A 27,104-nucleotide genomic window follows, 5' to 3' on the forward strand; every position below is an offset into this window, starting at 1 on the left:
CAGACAAACAGAGCCAAATCATGAATGAACTTCCATTCACAATTGATTCAAAGAGAATAAAATACCTAGGAATCCAGCTTACAAGGGATGTAAAGGACCTCTTCAAGGAGAACTACAAACCACTGCTCAGTGAAATAAAAGAGGACACAAAACAAATGGAAGAACATACCATGCTCATGGATAGGAAGAATCAATATCATGAAAATGGCCATACTGCCCAAGGTTATTTATAGATTCATTGCCATCCCCATCAAGCTACCAATGACTTTCTTCACAGAATTGGAAAAAACTGCTTTAAAGTTCATATGGAACCAAAAAAGAGCCCGCATTGCCAAGACAATCCTAAGTCAAAAGGACAAAGCTGGAGGCGTCACGCTACCTGACTTCAAACTATACTACAAGGCTACAGTAACCAAAACAGCGTGGTACTGGTACCAAAACAGAGATATAGACCAATGGAACAGAACAGAGTCCTCAGAAATAATACCACACATCTACAGCCATCTGATCTTTGACAAACCTGAGGGAAACAAGAAATGGGGAAAGGATTCCCTATTTAATAAATGGTGCTGGGAAAATTGGCTAGCCATAAGTAGAAAGCTGAAACTGGATCCTTTCCTTACTCCTTATACGAAGATTAATTCAAGATGGATTAGAGACTTAAATGTTAGACCTAATACCATAAAAACCCTAGAAGAAAACCTAGGTAGTACCATTCAGGACATAGGCATGGGCAAGGACTTCATGTCTAAAACACCAAAAGCAACGGAAGCAAAAGCCAAAATTGACAAATGGGATCTAATTAAACTAAAGAGCTTCTGCACAGCAAAAGAAACTACCATCAGAGTGAACAGGCAACCTACAGAATGGGAGAACATTTTTGCAATTTACTCATCTGACAAAGGGCTAATATCCAGAATCTACAAAGAACTCACACAAATATACAAGAAAAAAACAACCCCATCAAAAAGTGGGGAAAGGATATGAACAGACATTTCTCAAAAGAAGACATTCATACAGCCAACAGACACATGAAAAAATGCTCATCATCACTCGCCATCAGAGAAATGCAAATCAAAACCACAATGAGATACCATCTCACACCAGTTAGAATGGCAATCATTAAAAAGTCAGGAAACAACAGGTGCTGGAGAGGATGTGGAGAAATAGGAACACTTTTACACTGTTGGTGGGATTGTAAACTAGTTCAACCATTATGGAAAACAGTATGGCAATTCCTCAAGGATCTAGAACTAGATGTACCATATGACCCAGCCATCCCACTACTGGGTATATACCCAAAGGATTATAAATCACGCTGCCATAAAGAGACATGTACACGTATGTTTATTGCGGCACTATTCACAATAGCAAAGACTTGGAATCAACCCAAATGTCCATCTGTGACAGACTGGATTAAGAAAATGTGGCACATATACACCATGGAATACTATGCAGCCATAAAAAAGGATGAGTTTGTGTCCTTTGTAGGGACATGGATGCAGCTGGAAACCATCATTCTTAGCAAACTATCACAAGAAGAGAAAACCAAACACCGCATGTTCTCACTCATAGGTGGGAACTGAGCAATGAGATCATTTGGACTCGGGAGGGGGAACATCACACACCGGGGCCTATCGGGGGGAGGGGGGAGGGATTACATTGGGAGTTATACATGATATAAATGATGAATTGATGGGTGCTGATGAGTTGATGGGTGCAGCACACCAACATGGCACAAGTATACATATGTAACAAACCTGCACGTTATGCACATGTACCCTAGAACTTAAAGTATAATAAAAAATAAAAATAAAAACTTAGGGTTTTTTTACATTTTAGAACAACTTTTCTTTTCCACACTTACATTTTGTTAGTTTATGTAATTGAATTGAGTAGTTACTGTGAAAAGTACAACCAGCATAAACAGACTGAGGACAAATGCAGCTGACTCTTAGCACACAACCCAACTAGTAAGGTAAGAAATATGAGAGTGTAAGAGAAGCTGTTAGCCACAAATCCATGTGTGATGGGCATTAGTTGCTCTGTTTCACAGGAGAAATGGAGAGCATTGGCTGAATACGATAATATGTTAAGTGGAGGTCATTTGAGAGAGGTTATATAGTATTTCACTAAGTGCTGTATATATAAAGTTAAGAATTACAGTAAGGGGACTTAAATAATCAGGAAGTCTTCATGAAATAGTTAAATTTTGAGTTGGATCTTGAAAGATGATTAGAATGTATAATTTGAGGAAAGGGAGCATTCTCAGGAAAGGAATGAACCTGCTCACCTAAAGCCACAGGTTGGTGTTGGGAAGGAGAGGAAATATAACTTAAAGTGTGGTTTAATAGAATAAGCATTAAATTGTAAGTCTAAAGGCCTAGTTGCATTCCTACATACCTTTTTGACATTTTATTTAGGAGATAAATAATGAGGGAGAAAAAGAGTATTCTAGTCGGGAGTGTAAGGGAAAAATTTGGGAAAGCCACCCGCCTCAAAGAATTAACATGGAAGCCCAGTGAGAGAGAAAATTGAGAAAATAAGGAAAGGCTCAGGATGAAGCATAAGACCAGTGGTTTTCAGTTGTAATCCTCTTTCAATCATAGTACATATCAAAAGCTTTCAGATAAAATTTGATGTGAACAGAAGACTCTGCCACTTAAAAGAAATTCTTGAAAACACAGCTTTAGACGTATAAGCCTAATGTATACATTATAAAGAGTTGTCAGTGTCTTGAAAAGAAATCAGTGGGAAAAAGCAGACTTATATTTGTAGGAAACAGTGGAAAACCAAATAATTTAATTTCCACTAAATTAGGCAAAGGTTCAGTAAAAAGAGGGTTGTAAGCTGTTTTTTTTTTGTTTTAATAATCTTTGGTGTATATTTTCTAGACATAGAAAATAAATGCTGATTGATGTGGTTGATTGAAAATAAATAATGAAATCTAAATATTAAATGTGAGAGAAAACAGTCAGCCCTCTGTATCAATGGGGTTTGCATCTAGTTGGAAAATATTTGGGGAAACAATATGGTTGCATTTGTATTGGATATGTATAGACTTTTTTTTCTTGTCATTATTTCCTAAACAATGGAGTATAACAGCTATTTACGTAAGACTTATATTGTATTAGGTATTACAAGTAATCTAGAGATGCTTTAAAGTATATGGGAGAATGTGAGTAGGTTGTATGCAAATATTACACGTTTTATATAAGAGACTTGAGCAGCCGTGGATTTTGGTCCATGGGGGGTCCTGGAACCAATCCCCCACAGATACCAAAGGATGACTTTATGATTCACTTACAAATAACTATATGAGGCAGATATTTAATATATGATAAAATAATAGATATTTTAAAAATCTTAACTGATTTCTTTAAAGCTTCTCAAAGGAAGAAATCTTACAAATTCAGTATGTACTATGTCATTGCTGTTTGATCATCTTTTCTGTCCTTTTTGTTTTAGCCACGTTTGACTTGCTTATATGTATCTAAAACTTATTTTCTATGGCATTCAGTTGTTCTACTTTCTTAACCAATACTTCTGAGAACAGATTTTCAGATATGTTCATAATCATAATCAGTTCAAGAAAATGTTTGATAACTAAGATAGTCTTTTGCTTTAAAAAATGTTAAATCTGAGATCAACAGATCTTTTTGTAAATTCCCATTTGAGAATGAAAGTTTCTGTTTTTCCTCTTATTTTGACTGGGAGAGATCTGGAGAGTTTTGGATATTTACTTTGCTTCAAATAAAAAATAAGAAACTATTCTTAAAATAATAGTTTTAAATTCAAAGTTCAGCATCCCGTTCTTTTTTTTTATAAAATATTAAAGAGAAGAAGCTGAAAATGTTCTACATGTTCTTTTTCTTCTAGTTTGAAAAGAAACTGCTTTATGCGGATTGACACCTTACATACTCTGAGTTTAAGAAGTTAGCATTATCTGAGAAGGTACTATTTTTAGGTCCAGCTGTAATGTTTCTAACTTTGGTACACAGAGTAGTGGGTGCTTCCTTTCCCAGAAGGCTCCATATTCTCAACATGTGCAGGTCAATTTGACATAAAGCTACCAACAAGGAGCAACAGGCCGGTTGCAGGCTGTGTTTATAACTTGAAAATTATGAACAGGTATTGGGAGCCACAGACTGTATTTGGGAACCAGCTGCATGTCAGGACAAGCATAGATTGTGGTCCGTGGAGGCTGGGAGAGCACAATGCTTGAATTTCATTTCTTTGGGAGATAAGAAGAAAAAAATCTTCCTACCTGACAAGATTGACAACTTGCTAAATCTGATTATCTTCAGAAGTGTGCTGGACAGTTGCGAAGTAAACATTCACTTTTCAAAGATGATGATCAAGGAAACATCTCTACGAAGGGACCCGGATTTAAGGGGAGAGCTAGCTTTCCTGGCAAGGGGCTGTGATTTTGTTCTCCCTTCACGGTTTAAGAAGCGGCTGAAGTCATTTCAGCAGACACAGGTTTGAAATTTGGGTGTTTGTTTTTTTTTTTAATATTTTTATTACTAATAAAACCATCCAGTGAACTAACTCACAAATAATTTTACAGCTCCCTTGTATCTTGATATTAGATCAAGGAATTAATGTGTGTCCTCTATTCAGCTATTTGCAGAAAGCTATTTGCAGAGGGATTCCAACAGGTTTAAAAATAGACCTTTTGGACCTGGAGTACAGTACTCACATTTTTCTCTTGTGGAGAAGGAATCCAGTTTTAGAGACAACAAATACAACTTAACGAACATTTTACAATTTAGCTAGAAAATTACTGGAATTTTTAATAGAAATATCCTTGAGAAACTAGAATTTCTGTATTAAAAGCCTTGTTTGCACTTTGAATCAATAGATTATATATTAGCATGCATACACATCTGTAACAAATGTTTGTTTAAAAAGTATGTTAATCCTGGTAATCTTTTTTAAAAACAAGACATTTGTGTCGATATAGACAATTGTGTATGTGTGTGTTGTAATGTATGTAGATAACAAAGAATGGTGGTTACTTCTAGATTGTGAAAAAATGTCTTCCCTGAGCAGGCTATGCAATTGAGTCATTTCTGCCTATGATGAGTACTTTGCAGAGTACCTACTTGCTTGCTTAAAATCTATGGCAGTGTTTCACCAAACAAGTGCCTAACGTTGACTACAATATAAATCAAGGACTGTACAAATGCTGGCCATCCAAAATCCGGCAAGAAACCATAGTTTTATGGTTAGTCTGACCCAGAATAATCTCAAATTGTTTGGGTAAATATGAAATTCCTTTTTTTGTAGGTCAAAAATGATCAAATATTGGAAATGCTACAGTGACATAATAGCACAAGGAAACTATTCTGAATGAAAATCTAAGTGATACTGTGTTTATAGCGAAAGACTGAAATGGAGAATTGAAATACTTTACCCAGCTAATTATACTCTAATGCTGCTCCTAGACTGGACTGAAACCACTGTATCCAAAGTGAGCAGATGCTAAACTTGCCAGTAAATTTGGCAGAATTTATATTACTAGGTTTTCTTCCATAATGTTTGTAAACAATCAGTTTTATTCAGCTACTTTAAGGTTTAAATTATATGTCTCCTGTAGAACTCAATGGAAAGTAAATTGAGTACCCAAAAGCTCAAAATAAATGCATTATTTTAGTGTTATTTTCCTTTTAAATATTAACATCAGTTTTATTAAATACGGAATTGACCAGTGAATTAATAGTTGCCTATCAGTGAATTGCTCTGTGTTAAGTACACTAAGAAAAGCAGAACAGAATATTTTATAATGAGATATTTTCCCGTTCAAATAAAATCTTTGGCAGCCAGTGTTCTGAGTATCACTTATTTCTGTCAAAGCAAAAACAGAGAGTTAACATTGAAGACCTTGCTCTAAACCTTTCCCACTAGTGTGTATTCATGAGACTCTCAGGTTTCATCCCTACTGGCACCAGTGGTCTTAATTCTATGGGCATAACTGCCCTAGATATCACACCACAGAAAACATTGGTGATTGTACACCTGAACCTCACAAATCTCTTTCAGCATAGAATAATGGAAAGGGATGACACTAATATAAATGGTCTAGGTAAAGCCCCTGAAGAATTCTGTGCCTTACTTTAGAATTTTAAGAACACTCTGAACAATAATAATAACTTATTGACTTCTGGGACTATGTAATATTTACAGATTTAGCATTGAGGCAGAGAGAAATGTTGACTTAAAATGGATTGTCAATTTGTTAACTCAAACCTGGTTTATAAACTTCAAATTGCTTTACATATGTAAATGATTATTTTATTTATTATTGAATCTGAAGGATTATGCCAAATTATGCTTCATCTCATTTTTTTGAGAATCTCATCCGTTGGTATTGTCATTCATTTTCTTACATGATAGATAGATCTCTGCCCAGCACTGTTCTGAACCTTTTACCTATATTACATCTTACAATTTGCTTTAATCCTCACAACAACCTTCTAAGAAGTAGACATTGTAATTTCTGTTTTATTATTGAAATTCCAAAAGGTTAAGTAACCATTTTGAGGTCACAGACTAGTAAGCCATCAGTGTTTTAAGTTTTTCATGTTTCATTGGCATCACTTCCCTTTGTTCTGTTTCTTCTTTGACTATTGCTTTATACGGGTAACATCCTGATAACTGTAGCAAAGACATGGTGTGACAACTGGCCTTCATATCCCTAATAGTCTTAAATATATGAGCAGACTCCATTCTGTGTATTAATGTCAGATATTAATACAGGGAAATTGGGCTATTATGACAAAAATAGGAGATTTAACCATTTTCATATATTTATATGAATAAATCTTATCTCTTTATAAAACTCACATTTTTAAGAGTAGCTAAGATTTTTATCCTGCAGTTTAAAATTATATTATAAACCTATATGTTAAGAAATATGATAGATCTACTTCTTACAGATATATCATTGTTCAAACTTTAGAGATGGCATTAGAGTAATTTAAGGAAGAACATTTGAATAATACTTTGTGTTCGTAATACCTATAAAATATATTTAGCTCGTCAACAGTTATATTCATCTTTCATACTTTATGTAACATCTAATACAGTACCATGCTCATGAGCCTTGATAGTCTGGCCATTAATTAAGAGTAGAAATTAGAACTATGAAAATTCTAATGGAATCTTTTTTGCTTTTTCTGATAAGAATCTCAGAAGTAAATTTAGTCTTTATTGGTAAGATAAATTTCTACCTGAATAATGATGTACCTCCCCTCCCTTTTTCCTACATCGTGGGCAATCTCAGTTGCCTCATTGCCTCCCCGCCACTCTTTACTGACCTTTCTAATGTCTTTTTATAGTATGCCACCTCAAATCATTTTTTTAAAAGAAGAAGAATATAAACTAAATGAGTTATTAAACTGTAAAGGGAGTTTGGTTGTGATGAAATTAATGAACATGGTTTTTGCCTATTGGAGCAAACCACAAATAAGATAAATGTGTATCTTGCAGAAAATGGCATGGCCCTAGTGGCAAATAAATCAGCCAGGTAGGGGACATTTCAGAACTAAAATGCTTTAATTTTCTTAACAGAGATTTTCTCAGCATCAGGGGCTGGCAGTGATTCTGCCTCAGCAAAGTCAAACTAGAGAAGGTAAAAGGAGCTCCTTCCCCAAATACTTTTTAGATATATATATTTAAAAGGAACTTGTTTTTGCCTGTTAAAGGAGAGGTAAAAGTCACAGAAAGACCAAGAACTGTCTTCAGAAAGAATGTATTAATCCAGTTCCAACAGAGTGAGAATACACCTCGAGATTCTTAATATATCATCTAACATTGCTCTTTGATTCTTTTGAAATGTCTGCCAAATAGCTGATGGAGAAACCTATGTATTTTTTAAACATAAATCTATGTAAACTTGAGTACTGGCAGATATTAATTAATTTATTTATTTAGTGCAGATAAGCATTCCCTAGAAACATGCTTACCACCCTGTAGAGTACATGAAGCCCTTAATCTCTCCTGTCTCTGATTGTGGTTTCTTACATTGCTCGTGAGGATTTTCAGTCAATGAATGCTGTTTAAATTTTTTGTGTCTCATAATCTTATTTTTCTTTTAGATTCAAAATAAACCAGAAAAGAAACCTGGAACACCACTCCCACCTCCGGCCACCTCTCCAAGTAGTCCCCAACCTCTCTCCCCGGTTCCCCATGTGAATAATGTTGTGAGTGCACCATTGTCCATAAACATTCCACGATTCTACTTCCCTGAAGGACTCCCAGATACCTGCAGTAATCATGAACAGACTCTAAGCAGAATTGAAACTGCTTTCATGGATATTGAAGATCAGAAAGCAGACATTTATGAAATGGGGAAAATTGCAAAGGTAATGTAACTTTATAATCTCCCCTTCTCTAGAAACCCTGATCTTCCACTCTTCACTGCCTCTTTGCCCTGTTTTGAAGCATGCATGGAGTTGTTTTTTTTTTTTCTTCTTCCATAGTGGTCTTCCATTTCAACCTCCTATTTAATATAAGAATCCCTTCCAAGACACCACCAATTCATAAATTCATTCTCTGCTTGAATGCTTTCAGACACTAAAAGCTCTACCTTGCCAGACAGCCTGGTCCATTGTTAAATACTTGGTTGTTAGAAAAGTTTTCCTTGTGCTGAATGGGAATCTGATTTTTAGTCCCACCCATTGATCATAACTGCCCTAATGCCAGACAAGGAAGCGGTAGACTATCTCAATACAGTCATTTTACCCAGAAATAAATGGATTTGACAACAGGAAGCAAGTCTTTGGAACTTTCAAATATATCCAACTGCTTCTGAGTTAAAATCTTACCCCTCTAATGTCAGGACTACTATGACTTGATTCTATGCCTCCAGCCAGAACAGTTAATACTTAGCATAACCATCAGATTATATTTGATTATACCATTTCCCAATTTAGCAATATTCAGGAATTCCCACCCTCTATAGCAGTGCTTTGTTTTGTTTGGGCTTTATTTTTATTATGCATGAATATTGAAGAGTCAGGTCACACTTCAGGCTTTAGCAGTAGTTTTAGGCTGTGCTTCAATAGGCAGAGGGGTTTAGTAGGCTAAGGGCTGCATGGAGGCAAGTAGGAGACCAAGTAGGAAAACCTAAGAGCCCATGCACACTTCCACTGAGAAGGGTTCCCCTGCTTTCAGGAGTAATGTTAAAAAGTTGGAAAACTATCATTCTTCAGAGTAAACCTCAAACTTCTCTTCTGGCATTCCATGGCTTCCACAGCCTGGCCCCAGAGTTTTTTTTTTTCCAAACCTGCCTAAAACTTTCCTGTATAATCGTGACCCTCTTGCTCTCTTATAGGCATTTGGGCTCTCAGAGTTCTCCCTCCAGAGTGGGCTTCCCCTCTTGCCAACCTCCTCAGCATCCACTTTGTTGAAGACCTATCTTCCATTGTGTATTATTGGAGAAGTCCCTGAACCCTCACTTATCATGCCCTGCCCTACCTCTGACCTCACAAAACATTTGTCATTGCTGTTAAATGACATGTAACTAGAGTGATTTTAAAGGAAATGAAAAGGAATTCTTTCTTCTCTTTCTTCGTCCCTCCTTAAAAATTGCTTGTTGACCCCCTAGATGCTTTTAATGAAAAACAAACTCATTCCAGAAATAAGAGCTTATCTGTTTCCATTCCATTTTACTTGTGAGAGAACTGCAGTTCTACAAATACTTATCTGAAGTCACAGAGCTAGTTCATGCCAGGAGGCAAGTTGTCTAACTTCTAGGGTGGTGCTGTTTCTACATATATCATCTCCCTGGACATGTGGTAACAGTAACTAATTTCCAGTTAATAGCCACACAAATATATTACAAGTTCTTTAAGGGCATTCAGGATTTTCTTACCCAATTCTTTTAGAGGTGGCTATTACGTTAGATGACAGAACCCTGATGATAAAATTTCTGAATGGGCTGGAACTATGGCTGTAAGTCCAAAAGATAAAATTTAGCAAGGGTGAATGAAATTTGCATTTGGAGGTAATATGGTAACTACATAAATGCCAACAGGGTATTTCTTTTTTTTTTTTTTTTTTTTTTTGAGACAGAGTTTCGCTCTTGTTGCCCAGGCTGGAGTGCAATGGCGCTATCTTGGCACACCACAACCTCTGCCTCCCAGGTTCAAGTGATTCTGCTGCCTCAACCTCCCGAGTAGCTGGGATTCCACAGGCATGCGCCACCACACCTGGCTAGTTTTTGTATTTTTAGTAGAGACAGGGTTTCTCCATGTTGGTCGGGCTGGTCCGAACTCCCGACCTCAGGTGATCCACCCACCTCGGCCTCCCAAAGTGCTGAGATTACACCAACAGGGTGTTTCTAACATGAGAGCAATTTGTGTGAAAGAGACAGAAAGTTTCATGGATTGCTTCAGGTAAACAGACAAAGAGAAACTTTCCAGATTAGAGCATAGTAATTCCCTGGTACAGTGCTGAGGTCACCATGTCTGGAGAGCCGTTCTTCCTCTGAATGTTCCCAACTACTGACTGAGGAGCCCATTCTCCTGTGTCTTTGTACTGACTGCTCTGTCTCCACATCCTTTATGGTCTGGCCTCCCATTCCTGTGCCATGGTAGCCCTGCCTTGCTCTGTGGCTCAGGGCCCCGCTAACACTCCACAGATTCAGTGAGAGGATAGCAGAAAGCCTAAAGACTCCACAGTACTCAAGGGAGGTGTCGAAAAGAATATAGTCAAGGCAGGGTAGAAGTCTCTGGAAGGTGGGGAGCCAGAGGAACAACTTTGCCATTTATGTGCAGTGAGAATCAGTCTGTATGTGGTATCAGAAAAAAACAGCAGTGTTGAAACTGACAGATAACATGGAGGAGTTTAAAAAGATAGAAAACTAATTTATTTAGCCATAGTAACAGTCGTTTACATAACAATTTGCTTCTTATACCTAATAATCATGTGGTGCAATAGCGATTATATATATATATGTCTGATTAACTTGTCTGAATTATACTTAATTATAGCCCTAAATTCTATTCATGGGCACCAAGCCTTTTTGTTCATTGCTGTTAGATCTTAATTGTCAGCTCAGGTAGCAAAGTAAACTGCACATACCTTTAAAAAGTTAAAATCAACGTTGCATTTTTATAAAATGAGGATGCGTGGGCAGGCACAGTAACTCATGCCTGTAATCCCAGGACTTTGGGAGGTCGAGGCAGGAGGATCGCTTGAGCCTGGGAGTTCAAGACCAGCCTGGGCAACATAGTGAGACCCCATCTCTACAGATAATAATTTTTTAAAATTACCTGGGTGTAGTGACATGTGCATGTGGTCCTAGCTGCTCAGGAGACTGAGGCAGGAGGATCGGAGACTGAGCCCAGGAGGTTGAGGCTGCAGTGAGCCATGATCACGCCACCACACTCCAGCCTGGGTGACAGAGTGAGACCCTGTCTCAATAAAAAGTTGGGGGCAGTGTTGTGTATATAATTACCTGGGAAGTTGAGGGGGATGCGTATATAATTACCTGAAAAGATAATCGTGTGTGTCAGTTTGTATATTTTTTTTGCCTCTTTATTCTTAAAACTTTATTTAAAAGTTGATTTAATCATGTCTTCTAGTTAGCTAATTCTCTTTTTTTCTAATGTTATTTCCATGGTTTGTTGGGAAACAGGTGGTGTTTGGTTACATGAGTAAGTTATTTAGTGATGATTTGTGAGATTATGGTGCACTCATCACCCAGGCAGTATACAATGCACCCTATTTGTAGTGTTTTATCCCTCACCCCTTCCTACCATTTCCCCCTTAGTCCCCAAGGTCCACTGTGTCATTCTTACGCCTTTGCATCCTCATAGCTTCACTCCCACTTTTGAGTGAGAACATATAATGTTTGGTTTTCCATTCCTGAGTTACTCCACATGAAATAGTCTCCAATCTCATCCTGGTCACTGTGAGTGCCATTAATTCATTCCTTTTTATGGCTGAGTAGTATTCCATCATACACACACACACACACACACACACACACACACACACACCACAGTTTGTTTATCCATTTGTTGATTGATGGGCATTGGATTGGTTCCACGTTTTTGCAATTGCGAATTGTGCTGCTATAAACATGCATGTACAAATATCTTTTTTTACAGTGACTTCTTTTCCTCTGAGTAGATACCCAGTAGTGGGATTGCTGGATCAAATGGTAGTTCTACTTTTAGTTCTTTAAAGAATCTCCACACTGTTTTCCGTTGTGGTTGTACTAGTTTACATTCCCACCAACAGTGTGGAAGTGTTCCCTTTTCACTGCAGCCGTGCCAACATCTACTGGTTTTTTTGTTTGTTTTTGGGTTTTTTTTTGTTTGTTTTTTTGGCAGGGGTAAGGTGGTATCGCATTGTGGTTTTGATTTGTGTTTCCCTGATCGTTAGTGACATTGAGCATTTTTTATATGTTTGTTGGCCGTTTGTATATCTTCCTTTGTGAATTGTCTATTCATGTCATTAGCCCACTTTTTGATGGGATTTTTTTTTCTTGTTGATATGAGTTCATTGTAGATTCTGGATATTAGTCCTTTGTCAGATGTATAGATCATGAAGACTTTTTCCCACTCTGTGGGTTGTCTGTTTACTTGCTGACTGTTCCTTTCACCATGCAAAACCTCTTTAAGTCCTAGCAGTTTTCTTTGTTTTTATTACATTTGCTTTTGGGTTCTTCGTCATGAAATCTTTGCCCAAGCCAATGTCTAGAAGGGTTTTCCCAGTGTTATCTTCTAGAATTTTTATAGTTTCAGGTCTTAGATTTAAGTCCTTAATCCATCCTGAGTTGATTTTTGTAAAAGGTGACAGATGAGGATCCAGTTTCATTCTCCTACATGTGACTAGCCAATTATCCCAGCACCATTTGGTGAAAAGGGTATGCTTTCCCTACTTTGTGTTTTTGTTTACTTTGTCAAAGATCAGTTGGCTGTATTTGGCTTTATCTCTGGGTTCTCTATTCTGTTCCATTGGTCTATGTGCCTATTTTTATAACAGTACCATACTGTTTTGATGACTGTGGCCTTATAGTATAGTTTGAAATCAGGTAATGTGATGCCTCCAGATTTATTCTTTTTTCCTAGTCTTGCATTGGCCATGCAGGCTCTTTTTTGGTTCCATATGAATTTTAGAATAGTTTTTTCTAATTCTGTGAAGAATGTTGGTGGTATTTTGATAGGAATTGTGATGTGAATTGCATTGAGTCTGTAGATTGCTTTTGGCAGAATGGTCATTTTCACAATATTGATTCTACCCATCCATGAGCATGGTATGTGTTTCCATTTGTTTGTGTCATCTGTGATTTCTTTCAGCAGTGGTTTGTAGTTATCCTTGTAGAGGTCTTTCACCCCCTTGGTTAGGTGTATTGCTAAGTATGTTTTTTTTGTTTGGTTGGTTGGTTTTTGTTTTTTTTGCAGCTGTTGTAAAAGGGGTCGAGTTTTTGATTTGATACTCAGCTTGCTCACTGTTGTTGTATAGAAGAGCTACTGATTTGTGTACATTAATTGTGTATTCGAAAACTTTGCTGAATTATTTTATCAGTTTCAGGAGTTTTCTGGAGGAGTTTTTAGGATCTTCTGGGTAAATAATCATATCATCAGCAAACAGCGAGAAATTGACTTCCTTTTTATTTTTGTTTTTTGTTGTTGTTGTTGTTGTTGTTTTATTTTTGAGACGGAGTCTTGCCCAGGCTGGAGTGCAGTGGCTCGCTCTCGGCTCACTGCAAACTGCAAGCTCCGCCTCCAGGGTTCACGCCATCTCCTGCCTCCGCCTCCCGAGTAGCTGGGACTACAGGCGCCTGCCACCATGCCAGCTAATTTTTTGTATTTTTGGTAGAGACAGGGTTTCACCGTGTTAGCCAGGATGGTCTTGATCTCCTGACCTCATGATCCACCTGCCTCATCCTCCCAAAGTGCTGGGGTTACAGGCGTGAACCACCACGCCCGGCCAACTTCCTCTTTATTGATATGGGTGCCCTTTATATCTTTCTCTTGATTGCTCTGACTAGGACTTCATAAAGGGATGCTGGATTTTGTCAAATGCTTTTTCTCCATTTATCGAGATGATCATGTGATTTTGGTTTTTAATTCTGTTTATGTGGTATATCACATTTATCGACTTGCATATGTTAAGTTATCCCTGCATCCCTGATATGAAACCCACTTGATCATGGTGGATTATCTTTTTGATATGTTGTTAGATTCAGTTAGCTAGTATTTAGTTAAGGATTTTAGCATGTATGTTCATCAGGGATATTGGTCTGTAAGTTTTGTTTGTTTGGTTGGTTGGTTATATCCTTTCCTGGTTTTGATATTAGGGTGATGCCGGCTTCATAGAATGAATTAGGGAGGGTTCCCTGTTTCTCTGTCTTGTGGAATAGTGTCAATAGGATTGGTACCAATTCTTCTTTGAATATCTGGTAGAATTCTGCTGTGAATCCGTCTGTCCTGGACTTCTTTTTGTTGGTAATTTTTAAGTTACCATTTCAGTATCACTGCTTGTTACTGGTCTGTTCACGGTATCTGATTCTTCCTGATTTCAGCTAGAAGGGTTGTATCTTTCCAGGAATTTATCCATGTCTTCTAGGTTTTCCAGTTTATGTGCATAAAGGTGTGTTCATAGTAACCTTGAATGATCTTTTGTATTTCTGTGGTGTCAGTTGTAATATCTCCTGTTTTGTTTCTTATTGAGATTATTTGGATTTTCTCTCTTCTTTTCTTGGTTAATCTTGCTAATGGTCTATCAATTTTATTTATCTTTTCAAAGAACTAGCTTTTTGTTTCATTTATCTTTTCTATTATTTTTTTCTTTTGTATTATTTTTTTCAATCTCATTTAGTTCTGCTCCGATCCTGGTCATTTTCTTTCTTCTGCTGGGTTTGGGTTTGGTTTCTTCCGTTCTTGTTTCTCTAATTCCTTGAGGTGTGACCTTGGATTGTCTGTTTGTGCTCTTTCAGGCTTTTTTTTTTTTTTTTTTTTTGAGACAGAATCTCTCTCTATCACCAGACGGGAGTGCAGTGGCGCAATCTTGGCTCACTGCAGCCACCACCTCCTGGGTTCAAGTGATTCTCCTGTGTCAGCCTCCTGAGTAGCTGGGACTACAGGTGCGCACCACCAAACCCAGCTAATTTTTGTATTTTTTAATAGAGACGGGGTTTCATCATGTTGGCCAGGATGGTCTCAATCTCTTGACCTCATGAACCGCCCACCTCGGCCTCCCAAAGTGCCGGGATGATGGGCGTGAGCCACTGTGCCCAGCCCAGACTTTTTGATGTAGGCATTTAGGGCTATGAACTTCTCTCTTAGCATTGCCTTTGCTGTGTCCCAGAGGGTTTGATAGGTTGTGTCACTGTTGTCATTCAGTTTGAATAATTTTTTAAATTTCCATCTTGATTTCACTTTTGACCCAGTGATCATTCAGAAGCAGGTTATTTAATTTCCATGTATTTGCATGGTTTTGAGGGTTCCTTTTGGAGTTGATTTCAGGTTTTATTCCACTGTGGTCTGAGAGAGTGCTTGATATAATTTCAGTTTTCTTAAATGTATTGAGGCTCGTTTTGTGGCCTCTTCTGTGGTCTATCTTGGAGAAAGTTCCATGTGCTGTTGAATAGAATGCATATTCTACAGTTGTTGGATGGAATGTTCTGTATATATCTATTAAGTCCATTTGTTCCAGGGTATAGTTTAAATCCATTGTTTCTTTATTGACTTTCTGTCTTGATGACCTGTCTAGTGCTGTCAGTGGAGTATTGAAGTCCCCCACTCTTGTTGTGTTACTGTCTATCTCATTTGTTAGGTCTATTAGTAATTGTTTTATAAACTTGGGAGCTCCAGTGTTAGTGCATATATGTTTAGGATTGTGATATTTTCCTGTTGGAAAAGGCCTTTTATCATTATATAATGTTCCTGTTTGTCTTTTTTAGCTGTTGTTGCTTTAAAGTTTGTTTTGTCTAAGAAGAGCTACTCCTGCTCACTTTTGGTGTCCATTTGCCTGAAATGTCTTTTTCCACCCTTAAGTTTGTGCAAGTCCTTATGTGTTAGGTGAGTCTCTTGAAGGCAGCAGGTAATTGGTTGGTGAATTCTTATCAATTCTACAATTCTTTATCTTTTAAGTGGAGTATTTAGGCCATTTATATTCAGTGTTAATATTGAGATATGAGGTACCATTCCATTCATCATGCTGTTTGTTTCCTGTATACCTTGGTTTTTTGATTTTGTTTTTTAAATTGCATTTTTGTTTTATAGGTCCTCTGGGATTTATGCTTTAAAGAGGTTCTGTGTTGATGTGTTTCCAGGATTTGTTTCAAGATTTAGAGCTCCTTTTAGCAGTTCTTGTAGTGGTGGTTTGGTAGTGGCAAATTCTCTTAGCATTTCTTTTTCTGAAAAAGACTCTTTTCTTCATATATGAAGTTTAGTTTCGCTGGATACAAAATTCTTGGCCTTTTTTTTTTTTTTTGATAACTGATAATTGTTTTGTTTGAGGAGGCTGAAGATAGGGCCGTAGTTCCTTCTAGCTTGTAGGGTTCTGCTGAGAAATCTGCTGTTAACCTGGTAGGTTTTCCTTTATAGGTTACCTGGTACTTCTGTGTCACCACTCTGAAGATTCTTTCCTTTATCTTAACTTTAGATTACCTGATGACAGTGTGCCTAGGCAGTGATCTTTTTGTGATTAATTTCCCAGGTGTTCTTTGTGCTTCTTGTATTTGGATGTCTAGGTCTCTAGCAAGACCAGGGAAGTTTTCCTCAATTATTCTCCCAAGTATGTTTTCCAAACTTAGATTTCTCTTCTTCCTCAGGAACACCAGTCAATCTTAGGTTTGGTCATTTAACATAATCCTTGACTCCTTGGAGGCTTTGTTCATATTTTCTTTTTTTTCTTTGTCTTTGTTGGATTGGGTTAATTTGAAGACCTTGTCTTTGAGCTCTGAATTTCTTCTTCTGCTTGTTCAATTCTATTGCTGAGACTTTCCAGAGCATTTTGCATTTCTGTAAGTGTGTCCATTGTTTCCTGAAGTTTTGGTTGTTTTTTATTTATGCTGTTTCCTTGAATATTTCTCCCTTCACTTTTATCGTTTTTTGGATTTCCTTACATTGGGCTTCGCCTTTCTCTGGTGCCTCCCTGATAAGCTTAATAACTAACCTCCTAAATTCTTTTTCAGGTAAATCAGGGATTTATTCTTGGTTTGGGTCTGTTGCTGGTGAGCTAGTGTGATTTTTGGAGGTATTAAAGAACCTTGTTTTGTCATATAACCAGAGTTGGTTTTCTGGTTCCTTCTCATATGGGTAGGCTCTGTCAGAGGGAAGGTCTAGGACTGAAGGCTGTTGGTCAGATTCGTTTGTCCCACGGGGTGTTCCCTTGATGTACTACTACTCTCCCTCTTTTCCTATGGATGTGGCTTCCTGAGAGCCAAGATGTAGTGATTGTTATCTCTCTTCTGGATCTAGCCACCCAGCAAGTCCAGGCTCTGGGCTGGTACTGGGGGTTGCCTGCACAGCGTCCTGTGTTGTGAACCCTCTGTGGGTCTCTCAGCCGTGGATACCAGCACAGTATTTGGAGTGTCTCTTGGGTCCTGCAGGAGCAGTCCACTTCCTTCAGGGGGTCTGTGGGTCCTCTCAGGTTTCCTGATTTGTTCCTGCAGTTGTTCTGGAGCAAAAATTCACAATGCAATCTTCCACACACTGCTCTCTCTGTCCCAAGTTGGAGCTGCAGTCTAGTCCTGCGTCCAGTCCACCATGGTCACCTCAGTCCTCAGAGACTTTTTGTTACTCCTAATTGTCTTTTTATTTAGCTTTTACTTGGCTATTGCAGTCTGTTAGTACTCACTAAGTCATCCTTATTTTCGACAGTTCTTTACTATGCATGCAAGTCTTTTTTGGTACCGGGCAGTGAGCTCTGTGTCTCCAGCACTTACTGTTCATATTCTTATGATAGGTTGGCATAGGAAAAGGAGAAGAGAGGCAACCTTTAAGGAGTAAGGAAGAGAGAGTTTGTTAGAGCAATAAATGAATGTTCTTATGGATTCTTGTAGTTTATAAAGTTATTTGGAAGACCAGCTTGAGTTTGCCGCCTACTTTTAGTGGCACTCAAGTGTAGCTATAAAGACTGGGATCTGTTTTAAAGTGCCTAGAAAACTCTGTTTATGAAATCTGCATCTGTTGGTGAAGTTTAGCTCATTCATCTTAGACCTCAAACAGCCCTGAAAAACTTAATGCTCACATCTGGTTAAATTCTCAGTGTGTAGTTTGTACGTTTTTCCACAGCTTTAAGTAATGATAGAGAAGAAGTGAATAGGGAATGAATCTCAGAGAAATGAAAGCAACATAGGAACAGAAACAGAGAAACAGTAAGAAATGCATTTTTCAGAGACTGGGCCAAAGGATTCATCATGGCGTTTTAAAAAGTTGAAAGTTGAGAAAGAAGAATAAGACTATTTTCTGAACCATACAAAGCCCTGCAGCTCCTGTCTTCTGGCTGACATAGCACCATTTTTACCCGTCACACCTATAGCCTGGAAGGTAGCCTCTCTGTGTCTGAATGTCTTCATCTGCAAAATGGGATTAAAAAAATAGGTCGGCGGAGCAAGATGGCTGAATAGGAACAGCTCCAGTCTCCAACTCCCAGCGCGAGCAACACAGAAGACCGGTGATTTCTGCATTTTCAACTGAGGTACTGGGGTCATCTCACTAGGGAGTGCCAGACAATTGGTGCTGGTCAGCTGCTGCAGCCCGACCAGTGAGAGCTGAAGCAGGGCGAGGCATCGCCTCACCTGGGAAGCGCAAGGGGGAAGGGAATCCCTTTTCCTAGCCAGGGGAACTGAGACACACAACACCTGGAAAATCGGGTAACTCCCACCCCAATACTGCGCTTTAAGCAAACGGGCACACCAGGAGAATATATCCCACACCTGGCCAGGAGGGTCCCACGCCCACGGAGCCTCCCTCGTTGCTAACACAGCAGTCTGCGATACAACCGCAAGGCAGCCGCGAGGCTAGGGGAGGGGCGCCCGCCATTGCTGAGGCTTAAGTAGGTAAACAAAGCCGCTGGGAAGCTCGAACTGGGTGGAGCTCACAGCAGCTCAAGGAAACCTGCCTGTCTCTGTAGACTCCACCTCTGGGGACAGGGCACAGCTAAAAAAAAACAACAACAAAAAGGCAGCAGAACCTCTGCAGACACAAACGACTGTGTCTGACAGCTTTGAAGAGAGCAGTGGATCTCCCAACACGGAGGTTGAGATCTGAGAAGGGACAGACTGCCTGCTCAAGTGGGTCCCTGACCTCTGAGTAGCCCAACTGGGAGACATCCCCCACTAGGGGCAGTCTGACACCCCACACCTCACAGGGTGGAGTACACCCCTGAGAGGAAGCTTCCAAAGTAAGAATCACACGGGTACACTCGCTGTTCAGCAATATTCTATCTTCTGCAACCTCTGCTGCTGATACCCAGGCAAACAGGGTCTGGAGTGGACCTCAAGCAATCCCCAACAGACCTACAGCGGAGGGTCCTGACTGTCAGAAGGAAAACTATCAAACAGGAAGAACACCTATACCAAAACCCCATCAGTACGTCACCATCATCAAAGACCAGGGACAGATAAAACCACAAAGATGGGGAAGAAGCAGGGCAGAAAAGCTGGAAATTCAAAAAATAAGAGCACATCTCCCCCTGCAAAGGAGCACAGCCCATCGCCAGCAACGGATCAAATCTGGTCAGAGAATGACTTTGACGAGATGAGAGAAGAAGGCTTCAGTCCATCAAACTTCTCAGAGCTAAAGGAGGAATTACGTACCCAGCGCAAAGAAACTAAAAATCTTGAAGAAAGAGTGGAAGAATTGACAGCTAGACTAATTAATAGCAGAGAAGGTCATAAACGAAATGACAGAGATGAAAACCATGACACGAGAAATACGTGACAAATGCACAAGCTTCAGTAACCAACTCGATCAACTGGAAGAAAGAGTATCAGCGATTGAGGATCAAATGAATGAAATGAAGCGAGAAGAGAAACCAAAAGAAAAAAGAAGAAAAAGAAATGAACAAAGCCTGCAAGAAGTATGGGATTATGTAAAAAGACCAAATCTACGTCTGATTGGGGTGCCTGAAAGTGAGGGGGAAAATGGAACCAAGTTGGCAAACACTCTTCAGGATATCATCCAGGAGAACTTCCCCAACCTAGTAGGGCAGGACAACATTCATATTCAGGAAATACAGAGAACGCCACAAAGATGCTCCTCGAGAAGAGCAACTCCAAGACACATAATTGCCAGATTCACCAAAGTTGAAATGAAGGAAAAAATCTTAAGGGCAGCCAGAGAGAAAGGTCGGGTTACCCACAAAGGGAAGCCCATCAGACTAACAGCAGATCTCTCGGCAGAAACTCTACAAGCCAGAAGAGAGTGGGGGCCAATATTCAACGTTCTTAAAGAAAAGAATTTTCAACCCAGAATTTCATATCCAGCCAAACTAAGTTTCATAAGTGAAGGAGAAATAAAATCCTTTACAGATAAGCAAATGCTTAGAGATTTTGTCACCACCAGGCCTGAAGGAAGCCCTAAACATGGAAAGGAACAACCGGTACCAGCCATTGCAAAAACATGCCAAAATGTAAAGACCATCGAGGCTAGGAAGAAAGTGCATCAACTAACGAGCAAAATAACCAGTTAATATCATAATGGCAGGATCAAGTTCACACATAACAATATTAACCTTAAATGTAAATGGACTAAATGCTCCAATTAAAAGACACAGACTGGCAAAATGGATCAAGAGTCAAGACCCATCAGTCTGCTGTATTCAGGAGATCCATCTCACATGCAGAGACATACATAGGCTCAAAATAAAGGGATGGAGGAAGATCTACCAAGCAAATGGAGAACACAAAAAAGCAGGGGTTGCAATCCTAGTCTCTGATAAAACAGACTTTAAACCATCAAAGATCAAAAGAGACAAAGAAGGCCATTACATAATGGTAAAGGGATCAATTCAACAGGAAGAGCTAACTCTCCTAAATATATATGCACCCAATACAGGAGCACCCAGATTCATAAAGCAAGTCCTTAGAGACTTACAAAGAGACTTAGACTCTCATACAATAATAATGGGAGACTTCAACACTCCACTGTCAACATTAGACAGATCAACGAGACAGAAAGTTAATAAGGATATCCAGGAATTGAACTCATCTCTGCACCAAGTGGACCTAATAGACATCTATAGAACTCTCCACCCCAAATGAACAGAATATACATTCTTCTCAACACCACATCGCACTTATTCCAAAATTGACCACATAATTGGAAGTAAAGCACTCCTCAGCAAATGTAAAAGAACAGAAATTATAACAAACTGTCTCTCAGACCACAGTGCAATCAAACTAGAACTCAGGACTAAGAAACGCAATCAAAACCGCTCAACTACATGGAAACTGAACAACCTGCTCCTGAATGACTACTGGGTACATAACGAAATGAAAGCAGAAATAAAGATGTTCTTTGAAACCAATGAGAACAAAGATACAACATACCAGAATCTCTGGGACACATTTAAAGCAGTGTGTAGAGGGAAATTTATAGCACTAAATGACCACAAGAGAAAGCAGGAAAGATCTAAAATTGACATTCTAACATCACAATTAAAAGAACTAGAGAGGCAAGAGCAAACACATTCAAAAGCTAGCAGAAGGCAAGAAATAACTAAGATCAGAGCCGAACTGAAGGAGATAGAGACACAAAAAACCCTCCAAAAAATCAATGAATCCAGGAGTTGGTTTTTTGAAAAGATCAACAAAATTGACAGACCACTAGCAAGACTAATAAAGAAGAAAAGAGAGAGGAATCAAATAGATGCAATAAAAAATGATAAAGGGGATATCACCACCGACCCCACAGAAATACAAACTACCATCAGAGAATACTATAAACACCTCTACGCAAATCAACTAGAAAATCTAGAAGAAATGGATAATTTCCTGGACACTTACACTCTACCAAGACTAAACCAGGAAGAAGTTGAATCCCTGAATAGACCAATAGCAGGCTCTGAAATTGAGGCAATAATTAATAGCCTACCCACCAAAAAAAGTCCAGGACCAAATGGATTCACAGCTGAATTCTACCAGAGGTACAAGGAGGAGCTGGTACCATTCCTTCTGAAACTATTCCAATCAATAGAAAAAGAGGGAATCCTCCCTATCTCATTTTATGAGGCCAACATCATCCTGATACCAAAGCCTGGCAGAGACACAACAAAAAAAGGGAATTTTAGACCAATATCCCTGATGAACATCGATGCAAAAATCCTCAATAAAATACTGGCAAACCGGATTCAGCAGCACATCAAAAAGCTTATCCACCATGATCAAGTGGGCTTCATCCCTGGGATGCAGGGCTGGTTCAACATTCGCAAATCAATAAACGTAATCCAGCATATAAACAGAACCAAAGACAAGAACCACATGATTATCTCAATAGATGCAGAAAAGGCTTTTGACAAAATTCAACAGCCCTTCATGCTAAAAACTCTCAATAAATTCAGTATTGATGGAACGTACCTCAAAATAATAAGAGCTATTTATGACAAACCCACAGCTAATATCATACTGAATGGGCAAAAACTGGAAAAATTCCCTTTGAAAACTGGCACAAGACAGGGATGCCCTCTCTCACCACTCCTATTCAACATAGTGTTGGAAGTTCTGGCTAGGGCAATCAGGCAAGAGAAAGAAATCAAGGGTATTCAGTTAGGAAAAGAAGAAGTCAAATTGTCCCTGTTTGCAGATGACATGATTGTATATTTAGAAAACCCCATTGTCTCAGCCCAAAATCTCCTTAAGCTGATAAGCAACTTCAGCAAAGTCTCAGGATACAAAATTAATGTGCAAAAATCACAAGCATTCTTATACACCAGTAACAGACAAACAGAGCCAAATCATGAGTGAACTTCCATTCACAATTGATTCAAAGAGAATAAAATACCTAGGAATCCAACTTACAAGGGATGTAAAGGACCTCTTCAAGGAGAACTACAAACCACTGCTCAGTGAAATAAAAGAGGACACAAAACAAATGGAAGAACATACCATGCTCATGGATAGGAAGAATCAATATCGTGAAAATGGCCATACTGCCCAAGGTTATTTATAGATTCATTGCCATCCCCATCAAGCTACCAATGACTTTCTTCACAGAATTGGAAAAAACTGCTTTAAAGTTCATATGGAACCAAAAAGCCTGCATTGCCAAGACAATCCTAAGTCAAAAGGACAAAGCTGGAGGCATCACGCTACCTGACTTCAAACTATACTACAAGGCTACAGTAACCAAAACAGCATGGTACTGGTACCAAAACAGAGATATAGACCAATGGAACAAAACAGAGTACTCAGAAATAATACCACACATCTACAGCCATCTGATCTTTGACAAACCTGAGAGAAACAAGAAATGGGGAAAGGATTCCCTATTTAATAAATGGTGCTGGGAAAATTGGCTAGCCATAAGTAGAAAGCTGAAACTGGATCCTTTCCTTACTCCTTATACGAAGATTAATTCAAGATGGATTAGAGACTTAAATGTTAGACCTAATACCATAAAAACCCTAGAAGAAAATCTAGATAGTACCATTCAGGACATAGGCATGGGCAAGGACTTCATGTCTAAAACACCAAAAGCAACGGCAGCAAAAGCAAAAATTGATAAACGGTATCTAATTAAACTAAAGAGCTTCTGCACAGCAAAAGAAACTACCACCAGAGTGAACAGGCAACCTACAGAATGGGAGAACATTTTTGCAATCTACTCATCTGACAAAGGGCTAATATCCAGAATCTACAAAGAACTCAAACAAATATACAAGAAAAAAACAACCCCATCAAAAAGTGGGCAAAGGATATGAACAGACATTTCTCAAAAGAAGACATTCATACAGCCAACAGACACATGAAAAAATGCTCATCATCACTCGCCATCAGAGAAATGCAAATCAAAACCACAATGAGATACCATCTCACACCAGTTAGAATGGTAATCATTAAAAAGTCAGGAAACAACAGATGTTGGAGAGGATGTGGAAAAATAGGAACACTTTTACACTGTTGGTGGGATTGTAAACTAGTTCAACCATTATGGAAAACAGTATGGCAATTCCTCAAGGATCTAGAACTAGATGTACCATATGACCCAGCCATCCCACTACTGGGTATATACCCAAAGGATTATAAATCACGCTGCCATAAAGAGACATGTACACGTATGTTTATTGCGGCACTATTCACAATAGCAAAGACTTGGAATCAACCCAAATGTCCATCTGTGACAGACTGGATTAAGAAAATGTGGCACATATACACCATGGAATACTATGCAGCCATAAAAAAGGATGAGTTTGCGTCCTTTGTAGGGACATGGATGCAGCTGGAAACCATCATTCTTAGCAAACTATCACAAGAAGAGAAAACCAAACACCGCATGTTCTCACTCATAGGTGGGAACTGAACAATGAGATCACTTGGACTCGGGAAGGGGAACATCACACACTGGGGCCTATCATGGGGAGGGGGGAGGAGGGAGGGATTGCATTGGGGAGTTATACATGACATAAATGATGAATTGATGGGTGCTGACGAGTTGATGGGTGCAGCACACCAACATGGCACAAGTATACATATGTAACCTGCACGTTATGCACATGTACCCTAGAACTTAAAGTATAATAAAAAAATTTAAAAAATAAAAAATAAAGAAGGTCAGAGAAGTAAAATAAATGAGGCCAGGGAAAAAAAATCAACATACCCTAGGGGATGTATCAGACTTAAAGAACAAATAATAAAAGCATTCTTTGAGAAAAAATAAATAAATAAAAAATAAAAATAAATAAAAATAAACTGCCCTCGTCTACATGAGGATCACGTGAGGGCCAGATGAAATTATAAACCTGAGACATCTTTAATTGTTAAAAGAAGATTACAGATACTGGGTAATGATCCTCTCCTGTGTGTATCATTAGACAACCTTGCTTTGGATTATTTGTTTTGTTGGCCATTCTTAGATCAAACCGTAGGAGTTAATCAAGTTTTCTTTGCTCCAGCAACTTTGATTACCACATATTGACTCTCACCTCCTCCTCTTAAAATAAGTTTCCTAAATCCATTTTCTGTATTTCTGTGTGTACCCACTTGCTATCCACGCTCTTTCTTTGTTTAAAAAAAAAAAGCTTGTTCTCTCTTCTGTTAATAAAAGTGCCATTCTCTTGCCTTCAGATTAATGCCATTTACTGTTTAAGTTCTTATTGATCTCTTGGCTTCTTTGATCTTAAATCTTTGATTTTTAAGCAGATGCAGGCTAGCGTAGTTTTTTTAATAGTCAGAGTGTAATGTCCACAGCCCTTACCATTCTGCCTTTCCCATTTTTTCCCTTTGTCATTTTTCCAAGGGCGTAATACCCTCCTGCTGTTTAACACTTGGCTACTCATTGTACCCCAGTATAAGAACAATAGGCTGACCTTTTCCAATCTACTTCAGAACATCTTTGTTCTGTACCCTGTCTCTGAGGATTTTGTGTTTGGGTCATAATAAGTTTATTAATCTTCGGAGACTTACTCCTCCTTTTGAGCTGATATATATCCATTTTAACAGGAGTCTTCTGGAGAAAAGACCATAAGAGAATGAAATTTGCTTAGTTAGTGGAAGTTACCCCACAGAAGATAGTAAGCACACAGCCCCTGGAAGTGTTTCTGATCAGGAAGTTAGAAGATTCCTGATCCCTCCAATTCTGAAAAATTCATGAGTGGCTCTAATGGTGGGAGTTTGAAGCACTTTGGTAAGCCGGTTCCAGCGTCTCCACACACCTTCTGTTTGTGGCTCGTTCACCCTGCCTCCATGATACAGATGATTCTTTCTCAGTGGTTGCCACTAGCCTATCACTGAGACTATCTAAGAGCATTTTCTTGGCAAACCACCATTCTGCATGAAAGGAGAGTCTGGGATTGGGGAAAGTGGATTCAACAGCTTATACAGCCAAAATACATTGTGAGCTTTGTACCTTGGCAATCATTATTTATACAATAAACAAAAATCACATGGTTGCTAAGCAACACCTTTCCCTCGTTCTTGACCCCAGTGGAGGTATGAGGTATTCGACCTCTGGACTTAAAAAGTCTTAAATTCTACTCTGTTTGCAGACATGCTTTAGTGGCCCTGGCAGCAGCAACCTCTTATTTCTGCCCTGTCCTTACCTCCTTTGTCTTGAATCTTGCCTTCCATATCTCCATGAACCCAGCAGCCTAGGTGTTCTTTCAGGGTAACTAATGTCAGACTAGGTACTCTTCAGGCTCCTGTGGGGGTCCCCTGTGCACTGAGGCCTCACACCAGGAGCGGCTTCACCTAAGCCTAATGTGGATGCACATCTAGTCTTCCTCCAGAGGAGAGGCTTTTCCTCTGTATAATGATGAGGGTGCAACAGATCCTGGGTCTAATGTGAATAATGATATATTTATCTCATAACAAAATGTGACTTGTTGAAGAGTTCCACATTTGGGAATATGTTTTCTGTGTATGTAGAAATTGAGATGATTTGGAGACTATCTTTGCTAGTAGTAAGGATAATATTGTTGCTTATAGGAGTGGTCCCCAACCTTTTTGGCACCAGGGACTAGTTTTGTGGAAGACAGTTTCTCCATGGATGCGGGTAGAGTGGGGGATAGTTTCAGGATGAAACTGTTCTGCCTCAGATCGTCAAGCGTGTCTTAGAGTGCACAACCTAGATCCCTTGCATGCACAGTTCACAATAGGGTTCACTCTCCTATAAGAATCTGATGCTGCCACTGATCTGACAGGTGATGGAGCTCAGGTGGTACTGCTCACTCATCCGCCCTTCACCTCCTGCTATCTGGCCCAGTTCCTAACAGGTCACGGACTGGTACCTGTCCATGTGTCCATGGCCTGGGGGATGGGGACCTCTTCCTTTCAATTAAAAAGAAATTGTCATTTTACTCTCATAAGAAAGAGAGTTCTTACTAAATTTACCTCCCTTTTTCCTAGAGAATTTTTTCTCCTTCAGTTTTTTTTAATTGAAAGGAAGAGCTTTATGTGGAGAAAAATCAATACCTTT

The 27,104-nt window shown here is 39.0% G+C and overlaps 1 protein-coding gene across 4 annotated transcripts in view; it reads left to right on the forward strand.

The window, feature by feature from the left end:
- Positions 1-27,104, forward strand: part of PPP2R3A (protein phosphatase 2 regulatory subunit B''alpha) — a 204,972-nt gene that overhangs the window by 59,377 nt on the left and 118,491 nt on the right. For 3 of the 4 annotated variants that reach the window (XM_010364830.2, XM_030934343.1, XM_030934340.1), the window contains exon 3: positions 8,103-8,369. In XM_010364830.2, the coding sequence (XP_010363132.1) occupies positions 8,103-8,369 (267 nt within the window). Of the gene's footprint in view, positions 1-4,016; positions 4,483-8,102; positions 8,370-27,104 lie in introns of those variants that run through there. The other variant, XM_010364831.2, reaches the window with a different exon arrangement.

The sequence above is a fragment of the Rhinopithecus roxellana genome, chromosome 1 (genome assembly GCF_007565055.1).
Source record: "Rhinopithecus roxellana isolate Shanxi Qingling chromosome 1, ASM756505v1, whole genome shotgun sequence".
Lineage (NCBI taxonomy): Eukaryota > Metazoa > Chordata > Mammalia > Primates > Cercopithecidae > Rhinopithecus > Rhinopithecus roxellana.